Source organism: Ovis canadensis, chromosome 19 (genome assembly GCF_042477335.2).
Source record: "Ovis canadensis isolate MfBH-ARS-UI-01 breed Bighorn chromosome 19, ARS-UI_OviCan_v2, whole genome shotgun sequence".
Lineage (NCBI taxonomy): Eukaryota > Metazoa > Chordata > Mammalia > Artiodactyla > Bovidae > Ovis > Ovis canadensis.
In genome coordinates, this window is record NC_091263.1 from 52,212,557 (window position 1) to 52,225,898 (window position 13,342).

Genomic DNA, 13,342 nt, shown 5'->3' on the forward strand with positions numbered 1-13,342 from the left:
CTCTGCTGTACACCTGAAACAGACACAACGTTGTTAATCAACTATACTCCAATACAAAATAAAAATTAAGTACACGCACACAGAGACTTACCTGTAATCAAAACTGACCACATGCCATCAAATAATACAAATAGAATGCATTTCTCAACCTATCGATTTCCTTCTGCTGACAAACCTACAGGGCGAGAATACAGCTGTGTTCACTGTTTACCCAGTTATTAATTTACCCAAGATGAAGTTTTGTGCCCAAGAAGGGAAACATCTTAAGCCCTTAAAGTTTGTAGCTTGCATGGAAGGGAAGCTGAAGGAAGGGGCTTTACAATGTTAAAAATGAAGAGTCAGACTAGATTGGAAGAGGTTCAGGATCACAACGAGGCAGAAACATGTGAAATATTTCATGCAGGCAACCTTATTTATTGAGAAATCCTAGTTTTATTGCCCATTAACATGTTTGTTCCACAAACTAATTTCTCATAAAGCAAAGCACAACTTTTCTTATAAATAGTATAAATTATTTTATTTACAGAACTTGTTACAAAACAAATAGACTATATATTTCTTCTCTTTTAAATATCCAAAGTAATCTTCTATCCCTTGACATTTGTTCATGTTCTATACAGCAGCCAACAAAAAGTCCAGCTGAGATGCTCTTGATTATGTGTACAAATGATCAAACTATTCACACATTTTAAACAGGAGATTGCTTTTATATCCAAGCTCAAAGGGGGAAAAAAAAAAGAAAGAAACCGGCAAAATGCTTTCAAGGCCCTACACTCACACTGACAGTATGTAGTGCTCATTTAAATGATCTGAAAATGTAAAAGGTTTTACACAAAATGTAAAAATGATTATTTTTCTGCTAAACATAATGAAACTTTTAACAATCATTTTTCCAAAGCCCAACTCGCCCCCCCCTCCCCCCCCGCAGGACAGAATGACAGACATTAAGAAATTCCTTGGCAACAGAACTCTTGCAGGAAGACAGCTGCCTTTATAAGTTACATTTTTTCAAATTATACATTTTTTTCAATGTTCTCAGAGGTACTCTGTATTATATTTTTTGGAATACAAAATATTTTAAATATTCTATTTTAAACTCTGCATTTCACGAGTGAATAACAAAACGGATACGCTATGTAAGTTGCTGGCTGACAGAAGATTTGTAACCCTTGGTGCCACTTGGCAATTCATCGCCAGTTGAATTCCTGTGAACCAAAAGGTCTTGATTTTTAAATACCTTATAAAATTACCAGCATTTGGTGGTTTTCAACTCCTCCCCTAAAATTTAAGTAACAATATTTAGGTGGAAAAAGCAAACTCCAAAAAAGTTCAACTGAACATTCAAGTCTTTTTAAAGAATCTGTCTAAGCTTAAAACTAGGTTCAGGCACTTTCAGTTTTGTGTTTTTCCCATTAGTTTTAATCACGTCACATACTAACACCCGTGTGCTCGGGGCGCACACATACACATGTACGCGTGCGTGCACACACACACTCACTCACACATAACAAAAGAAAAGCAGTGTGTCACTTGTTACATGTAGTCTATAGGGAAATCAAGCAACTAGGGAGAAGCAATGCCCACTTCATCTGCATGAATCCACTCCCGAGACACTGAAAGGGACAAAAGACTTTCACAGAACAGAGGCGTCCCTTACATGGTAAAGGAGGCAGGTCCTAGAACTATTGGCTTGGCAGTGAACCACTTCAAATTATAAAAAGGTATTTACTTTTATTAATTAATAAATAAATACTAGATGATCTCAATTGTACCAAAACAGGATATCAGAAAAAAAGACCTGTGCAAAAATACATATTTAAATATGTACAATTCATTTTTAACAAAATATGTCTTCTCAAATAGGGATACTTCCATATTTATAATAGAACAAGAAATTCCAAAATAAAGATACAAAAGTAGGTTTTTGTATAATTCTTTGTTCATCATTGCAGCACTTTTTCTTTTTTTGTAAGTTAAGAAAACTGCAGGAGTTGTCACGAAATTCTATTGGAAAGAATATAAAAATTATCTTGGTTTTAAATTGATACCAAAATCTGTCTAGAAACAACCCAACCACTGCAAATTTGGTTTCTGCAAGTTAATTTAGTTCAAAAAAATACTTGTACTCCCGTGTTTTAAATGGTCTTGTTCATTTATAATAAAAAGTAGTTGTAGGAGAAAATAAAAATATTTGAACAACAGTCTAAAATTTAATAGCACTGTTTAGAATAGGTCTGTTTGTGGCAGGCAGAGTCCAAAATGGCTAATTTCCTAATCCCGATGCTCTGTGTACTACCGGGAGACAATAATGAAATTAAAACCTCAATCTAAGAAATCAAAGGATCAAGATTCGCTTATCTAAATATCTACATTATTCTGAGTCAACTTTCTATCATGGGTCCTATTCACATCTTCTGGAACAACATGATCTGTCTACAATTCCATCACTAAAAGCAACTTTATTTATAACCATCAAGTCCCCTTGGCTCTGAAAATAAATTCTACCCATCCCCCATTGCACTTGTCACTGAGGAATCAGCTAGGTACGTTCTGATTTCCTCTTACCGCCTTCTCTCCTTCTCCTGGGATGAAAAACCAGACCGACCTCTCCTAACTATACCAAATGGGCCCATCTGCGCACTCTTCTTACAAGCTCTCTTACAGTATCATTTTAAAAACATTTACTAATTGATTGCATAATAACTGAACAAGATACTGTTCTCCCCTTCCTTTAAAAAAAGAATCAGTATTTTACATCAATTTATAGCTAAAGTATCTCCATAAACTTTGTTATCTTACATAATAATTCTGTAGCGATTCACATTATTAGGCTGGTAACCAAGTATTTATTCATTCTACCTGTTGTTGACTGAAAATTCCCTGAATCTGAAGTTTGTAACCCAAGAATTGTAAGGAAAATAGATGCACTGACTGGCTCTGTCCTGGCTCTACCTGGGGCCATGATCGGAGCCTTGGGAAATTTACCCTGTGGTTTGGCAACTTCCTGTGTTCCTCTAAGCAAAATGCCTGGTTCTCCTTTTCAGGAGCTGCTGGTGGAATCAACTATTGAAAAACTCCAGCTCATCCCCTCAAATTCAATGGCACCTTCTCAGGCAGAGATGCCTTAACCTATCAAACTCTTTCTCTGGGGGTTAAGTACTAGGAAAACCATTCTGGGTGGGTGGGGGGTGGGGGGGTGGGTGGTCTCTGAAACCCTCAGGAAGATCACAGGCATTAATCCCAAGAAGGGAGGTGTGTCCAGGGGCACCCCGCCACCTCCACGTGGGCACTGTCACCTACACCCCACCCGGGGTGCCTGCCGCCCACCTCAGTGGCAGCCACAGAAGCGTGTGCAGTGGCTGGACGTGGGGTGTAGATACACACAACACGGGGTGTGCTCCAAGCAGAAATTTACACTTAGTCTCAGGACGGTATCCAAAGTGGGTGAGGGTAACACGCAGAGCGCCCTGGAAACATTTAAGCATTCCAGTGACTCAGTGAATGACAGATTCTGCTGCATCCCAGTTATTTCACGATACAAAGGCAATTTTTTAAAAACAGGAGCCTGGGCAGGACATCTGGCCTAATCATATTGTTTAACACGACAACAAAGGTTTAAAAAAAAAAAATCAGTCTCTTTGGAAATCGTGGAAAATTTTCCCCCATGGTGATTTTTATCTGCCCCCTCCCACCAAAATTTGGCTTTCCATTCTCAAAATTGTCTGCATTAAAAGAAAAAAAAATTCAACACAGAATTGCTTTTGTACCATGAAAAGTAAGCCTCTACACTGGTGTATCCTTGCTCTTTGGCCATCAATGGCTTTTAAACCAGTTCACACATGAAAAACTTCTGACGGCTTCTGATCTAGAATTACTGGCAAAAGGCTGGGCGGAAACACAGGCTCTTTTATCACGGCGCCTCACACTAACGTGCACACTCCATTCTGGACCCCTGATGTTAACACCTAGCCCCAGACTCCCTTCTCCAGAGGGCTGTTCGGGGTGCAGCTCTGCTTGCCCCCAGAGGTCTCTCCAGTTACGGTATCTGACTGCTGGGGAGGGACCTGGGACCTACAGATGCCAGGGTGAGGGAAGACCTAGGCAGGGAGAGGGAGGGAGGCAGGGAGGGAGAAAAGACTACAGTCACACTCTTGCCAAGACACTTGCACCAGCCAACCTCCTCCAAGAGCGGCTTGGTGATATGCTGCAGCTTCAACAAGACAGGAACTTCTCACAGATGGCAGTAAGCCATCCAGACCACTCTAACGCTGATAAAAGCAACTTGGTGGCTGGACTTGATCCAGTGTCCTTTAACGAGTATAGACAAAGCTTCAGGGGCATCCTTGTTAAAACAACGGCCCGGCAAATTTCTACCCTCGAGACCCAAAGGAGGCTGGGAAAACAGACTCAAAGGTGTTGTGGAATTCAGAGTGCTGAGTGGAGGTGTTACTTGTTGAAAGTGTCCACATTATTCCTCCCCATGCTATTTCCAGCTGTCAGGGACGGGCCTTTGGCTTTCAAAACAGAGGGGGGTGCGGAGACATCGAAAGGTAAGTAAGCAGCTGTCCCCAGCCCTGCCCTGATTCTAAACAAGGTACTCGCAAGGCCATGCGCCGCTCATGTCTCCTCTGCCCAGGCTGTGCCAGGATCAGGCAGCTAGAGAACTTGGTTTTAGCTTTCAGCAGTCTCCAACGACCTTGGGCACAGTCCTTCTAAGAGACTGGCTCTCAGAAAACAGTCCAGAAGAGATGCAGCCTGGGTTTCTAGCTTAGAGAAAAGGCTCACATGTTTGCCTTTTGGTTCTATTTACGGATGCTGCTTCCTTGAGGCTTTTCCAGGTTGTCAACTGAGATGTGAACAAGGTCAAATGGGCCAGCACACAGGTGTGAAAGCTCACACCCAAGGCAGAGGGGAGGCAGGGAGAGGGGACTCTGGCCTTCGCTGGCCTGCAGTGAGCTATTTTTAGGTCCTTGGTGGCAGAGCCCACAAGTTGACTCAGGGGCTGGGCGGGCACTCAGCAATATCTCCCAGGCTCCCCAGCAGGTCCCCGATTCTGTTGTTGAAGGGACTCAAACCAGCCCAGTTATCTCAGCTCTAAAATCTGCTCCATGGAGAAGAGCGAGCTCAGGCCCCTAGTGGTCTAAGAGCAGACTTCTGTACAGCATTTTGGAGGCATGGGTCCCTTTGATAGTCTGAAGAAAGCTACTGATTCCCTCTTGCAGCTAAATGATCAGGGATGTAAAAATATGCAATACTTTTTTGGGCAGTTTGTCCATCCTGTGGTCTGTAGCCATGCCCCACACCCCCGCCCACCGAGTCTGTGTAGCGTAACAGAACGTATTCCACTGCAGATAAAAAACCTTTCTCAAATACAAACGTGATGAGAAACTGCTTTTAAGGAAAAGAACCCAAACATAGGCTGTTTGTCCAAGGGGGACGTAGTCCTCCTCAGATGGTGGAAATGAGAGGTGGCAAACTGGTAGCTCCTGAGCCAAACTTAGCTGACAGATGTGTGGGCTTCACCAGATCAAGACAAAATGAAAAAACAAAACAAAACAAAACAAAACAAAACTACAGAGCTTTGGAAAATGGTGAAATTTCTCATGAAGGTTCAGATGCGCAGTTTCTCTTTGAAATTAGAGCAAGTTTCTGGGAGTCGCTGCTCTGTGCAGATGAGGCGCCCACTCCCCAGTTCTCCACCTTGCCCCGACACCGGGGGCAGTCGGGTCTGCAGCGGCTTCTGTGTGAAGACGGCCCGCTCCGTGACAGGGGTACGTGCGGTCGGACTTCTTCCCTCCCAGGATTCACATGAATCGGGAAACTATGCTCACAAGGGTATTACTAAGGGATCGATTCTTACAGTGTTTGCAGTGCATTTTTATGCTTATCATTAAACTACACATCAAGAAGTTTTCACTTGTCCAGGAATCCTGTTCAAAGGCCCAAATGACACACAAATAGCCCATATGTATTCGTGGCTCAAAGAGAAGAATTGAAGCAGCTGCTACTGAAATTCATGTGTCATTATTTTCCCCACACCTTTGGCGCCGAGTTTTCATTCACACATATACTGAGGGAAACTTCTGCCTCATGAAGAAACTTCTTGGTATTTTCTGGACAAGTTCTAGTCTGACATTTACGTTCAGTTTTGAAGATGAGGAAGGGAAAACAAAACAAAACAAAAGGAGCCTCACATTTTAAAGCAGAGCTCTGAGGGTGACATTGCTGAAATTCCTGCTTGTAAGCAAGGACAGAAAGTACTCTGCTGAATCAAACAACAAGATGAGAGAGGAGCTGGACAGAAGAAAGAGGAAGGTGGAGGAACTGGCTACAGGAGCAAACAGCAGCTGGAGGAGGAGTGGGGAAGAGACAAGACACAGCCAGAGAAACCACGGTCAGCAATGAATCCGATGCCCGACAAGCCCTTTTTTAGAGACAGGTCACATGCAGGTTTCTTTTCAATCTGTTAACGTGAATAAGATATCAGTCTTCTGCTCTGCCATAGTGAAATTCTGCTTCCCTGCCTCCTTGGAAAACAGGGAGGAGAACACAGCGGGGGGGAATTGACAAGAAAACCTGAAACTCTTTGATGGGAAAAATATAACAGCCTTTTTCAAATTTAAATCATCCCTTTCTAAACCAGCGTGATTTTCGCCCAGCTTTCTTCAGAAAAACGTACGAGAGGACTGCGCTCCAGGACAGGGAGGGCCCCACCGTCACGCAGGACGGTGTCCACCACCCCAGCTGCTGAAATGCACTTGGTGTGGCCTCCTTAGCCAGGAGCATCTTCCGAGTCATCACAGAGTCTGGCAGAGAGGCGCCCGTGTGACCTTCATCTGGCCTTCAACTCAGCCTTTTCTTAAAAGACACCGTGAAGCCGGACACTTGCTTTTAGGCAAACCCACCAAACCGACCGCACAGATCTCCGAGTTGATCAACCATGTCAAGGGAGAGGCCACGGGCCTCCCCACGGTGGCCCCAGGCCCTGTCCTACCTGATGGAGGAGGGAGCTGTTCGTCAGCCCCGGGGCCGCCGGGCTGGGGCCCGCGTGTTTCGTGTGGACGTTGTTCACGGCCGGCAGTCTGGCCACCTTGGTGGGCTTGCTGCCGCCGCCGCTGCTGTTGACACTGCTCGAGCCGGGTGAGCACTTTCTTTTCTTTCCTAGGAGTTTGTCCAGAGGAGTGTGTGAGTGCGGGTAGGCGCCGTGGGAGTTGACGGGTAGCTCGCTGCCGGCCTGGTGCACAAAGGGGCCGAGGGAGAGTGTGGAATCGCCGCTGTTGACCATCACGCTCATCCTCTTGATGGACTCGCAGGGGTTCCCGCCGGAGGTGCCCCGGCACCCCGGCTGCTCGTGCCGGCCACCCAGTGAGTTCGCTCGGCTGACCACACAGTTGAGGCTGATGCCTGGGGCAGAGGCTACTGCTGCGGGGTGGGGAGGTCCCGAGTGAGCCACGCAGTTTTTCCTAAAAGACTCCATGGAATGAGAAGAAGAGGACGAGGATGCCGAGGAGGAGGACGAGGGAACTAACAGTGGGGAGCTGTTTTTGCGTTTCTTTCCTGAGCCGCCGCTGGCACTGCTACTGGCATTGTGACAGTTCGTGCTGTTACCAGAAGAATCCTTGGGCCGCAAAGACTTGCTGGATTTCAGCTTCTGAGGTTTCCGGGCCATGGGGGAAGAGGGCACGGAGGACAGGCCGGAGGGCGTGGAGGGGGAGGAGGAGGAGGAAGACACTTGTCTGGACTGCATACTGCTCACAGGGTCCACAGCCCCGGAGGCAGCGGGCTGGGCGTTCAGTGTGGTTCCGTGAGCTGGGACCGACTTACTGCTGGGGGAGACGCAGGTGGACGAGAGCGGGACAGGGGAAGGCGACATGGTGGCTGCTGCCAGGTAGCTAACCCCACAGTGTGACGTCGGCACAGAGTTTGTCCGGTGAGGAACACGTGTGGACACGGGCGATGTGGTACTGGGAACGGGCGGGATCTTCCTGCAAAACAGAAGAGGGCATGAGCAGCATCCACCATGGCCCTTCGCGGAAGCTTTCAGGAGACCTCCTTCACCTCTGGCACTGAATACACCCCTTGGTCAGAGGGAGTGCGCCAAGATGCTGAGCCACAAGGAGTGCCACTCCAAATTCTTCTCACTCTGCTGTGCTCTGAGAACACTGGCCTCAAGTCCATGCGCTGGGGCCACAGGTTCACACCACACCCTTCCATCCGGACCCCGAGCGCCCCGGTTCTGGCTACTGGTCTTCCTTCTTCCTAAACCAGGTCATGACGCTAGACCTCATGCATCTTCTGCCTGAGACACTGCCACCCCAACTGCTGCTCATCCTTCCGCTTTGGGCCATCATCACTTTCTTAGGAAATATGACCTTCCTAACTTGCTTACTTCCCACTCTGCCCCATTTCTAGACTTGGGAAGGCTCTGGTCATTTTAAAAAGCATGACCGAGGATCACTGTCCAGTGTCTCTGCAGATGGAGCAATTCACAGCCGATTTGCTACTGTCCATCCAGCACAGTGCCTAGAACACAAAGGCACTCAAACACTAAGAGAACTCATGAACAAATGGGGAAAAAGGAAGGACAGACTAGTCAGTAACAACTGCCAGGTCCCAGATACTGCCTGAAGAGCTGGGAAGCTCCAAATCTCAGGGGATTTCTGGTCAGTGTTCTGACAATGGATTCTGATAATACTATCTGGGTATCTATTCAAACAGTCAAATGAGGGACCCTCCCCACTTTTATTTTAGCTGACTTTTAAAACCTAACAAGCACCAAAATATCAAAAAGCCCTATAGCATGATTAACACTCAGGTAGCAAAACAGCAAATGGCCTCACTGGAAGTCAGCTGCCAAGACTGCCCTGCCCCAAACTTCACGGGGCAGCTCTGGCTGATCCAACTAACAGCAGCGGTCCTCAACCTTCAAGTCAGAGAGCTGGCCTAGATTGCTGCCAAATCTCCCTTGCTGATTTTTGAGAAGAACTACAGCTATTCATGAAAGGAACTAAATAACTGCAAGTGTTCACACCAGCCTTCAAACCCTCCCCCAGCAAGAGTGTGGCTCCTACTCTGAGTCTGTGCTTCCAAACGTGGCTGCACGTCATAATCACCCATGGTGTTCAGGCCACACCAGGATCACGGGGGTGGGGTCCGGCACTAGTCACTTCTAGATCTCTCCAGATGCTGAGGTTGATTGAGAAGCTGGGCTTCTATCCCCATGTCACTCATGAAGGATAAGCACTGACATTACAGGAGAGGCTTTTTGGAAATGCTGAGTCCCTGGGCCCCACCCTAGACCTCCTTTATATCTCAGCAAGACCCCTAGAGCACTGGCACCTGTGCGAAGCCCTGACTGAAACTCAGCGCAGGGGCCCCTGCTCCCTGGGTGCAGTGGCGTCTCATGGCCACCAGGCGGCTTAGGAGGACGGAGCCTCAAGGCCAGGCTGCTGGAACCAAACCTGGGGAAAAGGAAAGGCTTCCACAGGGGCAGGGATGTGGACTCTGGATGACATTACTAATTTCTCATTAAAAAGCTCTTTCAAATAATTTCCTACCTTTTGCATAAAGAAGAGACCAAAAAAAAAAAAAAGACTAGGCAGTCATACTGACCTATGTTTGCATGAATAAACCCAAAGATATACAAGCAACTAATAAAACTGTGAGGAGTGGGTGGAAAACAGGAGCGCAGCGATCAGGGAAAGTAGAACTTTTTACTCTGTGCCTCTTTGTATCCACTTTTCCTTTTCTAGCCGGTCTTAAAAATTAAAAACTAAGAAAACTCAGGTCAAAACCTGACAACCATCCCCGCCCGTCCTCGTGCCACTGCGGCCCCGGCAGCGGCACACAGACAGCAGATGCAGCACGCAGGGCGGAGTCAGCGAGCGCAGTCTGCCCTCGCCGCTGTCCAGAGCCTCCACACGCTGCGGACGACAGCCGCTGCCATCACAGCCCTCCCCGCGCCCCCAGGTTACCACAGCAACCGAAGCACGAGGGCCCAGGACAGTGCTGGGGCTCCTCGTAGGAGAGAGGACGCGCAGCTGTGCCAGGGCGTGGGGGCCGGACCGCGTCAGGAGGCTCCTTGAGTGCCTCAAAGACGCCACCTCAAGAGGAGTTCTCCTCTGCTGAGAAGTGCTGAGCCGCTCCTGGCAAATCCCAGGGCCTGCCTGCGCCAGCCCCCCTCACTCCCATGTCGAGAACACTCGTTTCCTCAAGCATCTGGCCTGGCCCCTCTCTCCAAGCTCCTACCCACCCCAGGCCTGTAAGCCAGCTCATCACTGAGCAGCCTGTCTGTCTCTGCTGAACTGATTTTTTAAAATCAAAGGTCATGGTAATGGAAAGAAAGTTTCTTCCTCACTGGGAGCAAGTGACTGATAAGGCAGGCAGATTGTGACACAGCAGAGAGACGGAACAGCAATCAGCCAGAGGACCTGCTACTTCAGACATCACAGTGCAAAGATGTCTCTCCACAGGAGCCACCAAGAACCAACTGCAAGTCTCTCACCCAAACCCTGGCCGTAAACCACTCATCAATGTAACAGGGATAGGAATCCCCAGGACTCTTCTAAACCCTGACGAGTACGTTAAACCCACAGATCTGTAACCCTGACGAGTATGTTAAACCCACAGATCTGTAACTTCAGTAAGCTCTCCAGGTCCCACCAGGAAAGAAACTGAGATTTCACACATCTTAAAGTTGTCTGATCCGAGGCTACCACCACCCCCGCCCACCACCACCACCACCACCAAAAAAATATCCCAACAACCACTGCCCAAGTCTGTCTCTGGGTCAGAGCACTGTTACTTCATTAGAGCTCTTATTGAGTAAGAACTAGGAACAAACATGAAATTAAGCAGAGTAACACTGCCATGGGGCTGGTCTGCACTATGAACAATGTAAGCCCTACTAATGACCATAGAGACGGTCCTCTGGATCATGGACTATCCAAGGTCTCTGAAAACTTCCTCTGACTATAATAGGAAACACAAGCAGAGAGGCAAATAGGTGTACTCGTAGAGTCTACTCAGGGAGGCACTAGGGGTAAATGATGCCCAAAGGGAGGATGTGGGATGACTATGTACTACTGGACAGCCCCCTTAACAAAGCTCAGTGCTTCCCAAAGTCAGTTCAATCCAACACTAGTCTCCCAGATGCTCCCCTAAAACAGGTTCCCAGGTCACAAGAGCCTGACAGACAGTCCACATTATATATGATATCATCCTATGTTTTGAGAGTTACAATGGACAGCACTCATTAAAGGCTCTGAGAAGTCCTGCAATAACAAAAACTTTCCTTTCAGAAAGACTGGGTTAATAAACTTTTGGGGCCATGGAACTCCTCTTCAACTTAAAATCACATTGGGGAAACAGGAGCATGTGTAAGGCCATACAACACAATCGCCTTACTTTCAATTGAAAGCCAGAGCAAACAGCTCCTTTGCCTGAAACCCTTCTCCCCAGGGCTCTAAATTGGTGTCATCTAACCTCTCGGATATCCTCTTATTCCAAGAGACTCCTCGCTCATTCTCAAATAAGTCACGTTCTTTTCTGACTTAAGAGCTTCATATGCACTGCTCTCCTTGCACGGAACCCACTCCTCCTCGCCTGTCCCATGACTACTCTTTGTCAATCACTCATTTCAGCTCAAGGGCCCCTTCACATAGGTTCTCCATGAAGCCCTCTGGCCTGAGGCTGTGAAAACTGTATTTGCTACGGTGTCCGGCCTACAGTAATCTCAATAAGAGATACAGATTATGAGCATTTCTGTTATTCTCCCTTATGACAAGCTATGATGTCTGTTTTCTGTTGACTGGCTTTCACGTTTCTCCCTGTCCTAGAATCTGAGGTCCATCCATCTGGGAGCCCCTCGGCCTAAAACCCCAGCACTGAGAATGAGACTCATCTGCTGCAGAGTGAATGGATGAATGATGAAGGCCCTTTCTCCAGGGCTGGTCAAGCCCTTACATTCATCAGAGAGAGGACGACCTTCCTTCAATCAGCCCCATAAGAAATGAAGAGGAGGCAGCCCCGAGCCCCCACCCACCCCAGAGGTGGTGGACAGGCACTCACTTCCACAGCTGCGCATTCAGATGCTTCTCCACCATGAGGTTGAGGGCGCAGCGAAGCCGGTTCCACCTGGAGTCAAACACGTAATAGCCTCTTCCAATCTGCCGGCTCCCGAATGTGCAAAACTGCAAAGAAAGAAAGCACACGCTTGGGCTCGCGGACTCTGAGGGTGCACGGCCCGGGAAGGATAGGCCAGGACAGACAGCACTGACTGAGGACCGCGGGCTGTGAAGCATGAACATGACAATGCCTAGCCCTGAGCGTCATGGAAGAGACTGGGAGCAGCAGCAGACGCGCCCGCCAGAGAGCATGCCGCCTCGGGGCAACCCGCACGGATGAGGGCATGCTGCGGTCCCCGGCACGCCCCCCGGCACTGCCCTGTCCCTGCTGTGTGGGGAGGGTCGGCACAGGGGCCGGTATGGAACTTACAGATGCTGGCTGAGGATGATGACCTGAATAATGACAGTCCAGTTTTTCAACAGACTCTTCTTTGTCATCGCCTTCTCCCTCCTCACTGGATAACCGAGAAGCTGGCTCAGTGGCAGGCAGGGGAGGGTGTGGAGACTCATGGACTGGAGGAGGGTCAATGGGGGCACTCCCACCTTGCTGAGCAGGGCAGCCTGGAGGCCTTGGTGAGCAGAAAGTGCAGCACTGATCAGATCACACCACATGTCTGGGAATCAGCCGCCTCGACTCAGATACAACCACGTATCCAAAACCACCAGAGGAGCTCTGGGCGCCACCACTAGCCCTTGGGGACACAGACGCAGATCCGGGGTGCCTGGAGTGAAGAGTCTCTCTCCTGAACCACACAACGTCAAATGGAGCTTTCTGCCAGGTCTAATCAAAGTCACTTACAACCATTCTCCTTCCCACCTGGTCTTCCTATTCTCCCCCAAAAAGGCGAGATGCATGTGGAACTTAAGCAAATTCTTTCTTTGATTCCTCTTCACATTTCACTTGGAACTGGGTTACTAAGGTGATCAATGAAATTACAGGTAACGTGCTCTAAAATAACTTAACAGGGACAGGAGGTGGTAAAAGAAGGTGGGTTGATGTGGGTATCTGGAATGTGTGACTCATGGACAGTAGTGTGCTTTGCCAACACAGAAAGGCCTGATACTTCTAGAGTTAAGCCCACTTTGTTTTAGATGGTGACACTTTAATGAAAAGGTGGCCAAAGAAAGGACTTGCTGACGATCAGTGGCCTGGCCCTGGGCACATTCTGGGGCACCTGCTCAGAACACTCCTCCACTGTGCTATTTAGAACCAAGGG

The 13,342-nt window shown here is 48.0% G+C and overlaps 1 protein-coding gene across 4 annotated transcripts in view; it reads right to left on the reverse strand.

Moving 5' to 3' along the window:
• Window positions 1–2,686: 2,686 nt before the first annotated feature.
• Window positions 2,687–13,342, reverse strand: part of ATXN7 (ataxin 7) — a 136,507-nt gene continuing 125,851 nt past the window's right edge. For all 4 annotated transcript variants that reach the window (XM_069561771.1, XM_069561770.1, XM_069561769.1 and 1 more), the window contains 3 exons: window positions 12,496–12,694; window positions 12,070–12,191; window positions 2,687–7,985 (listed from right to left, as the gene is read on the reverse strand). In XM_069561771.1, the coding sequence (XP_069417872.1) occupies window positions 6,944–7,985; window positions 12,070–12,191; window positions 12,496–12,694 (1,363 nt within the window). In that variant the 3' untranslated portion in view covers window positions 2,687–6,943. The remainder of the gene's footprint in view (window positions 7,986–12,069; window positions 12,192–12,495; window positions 12,695–13,342) is intronic.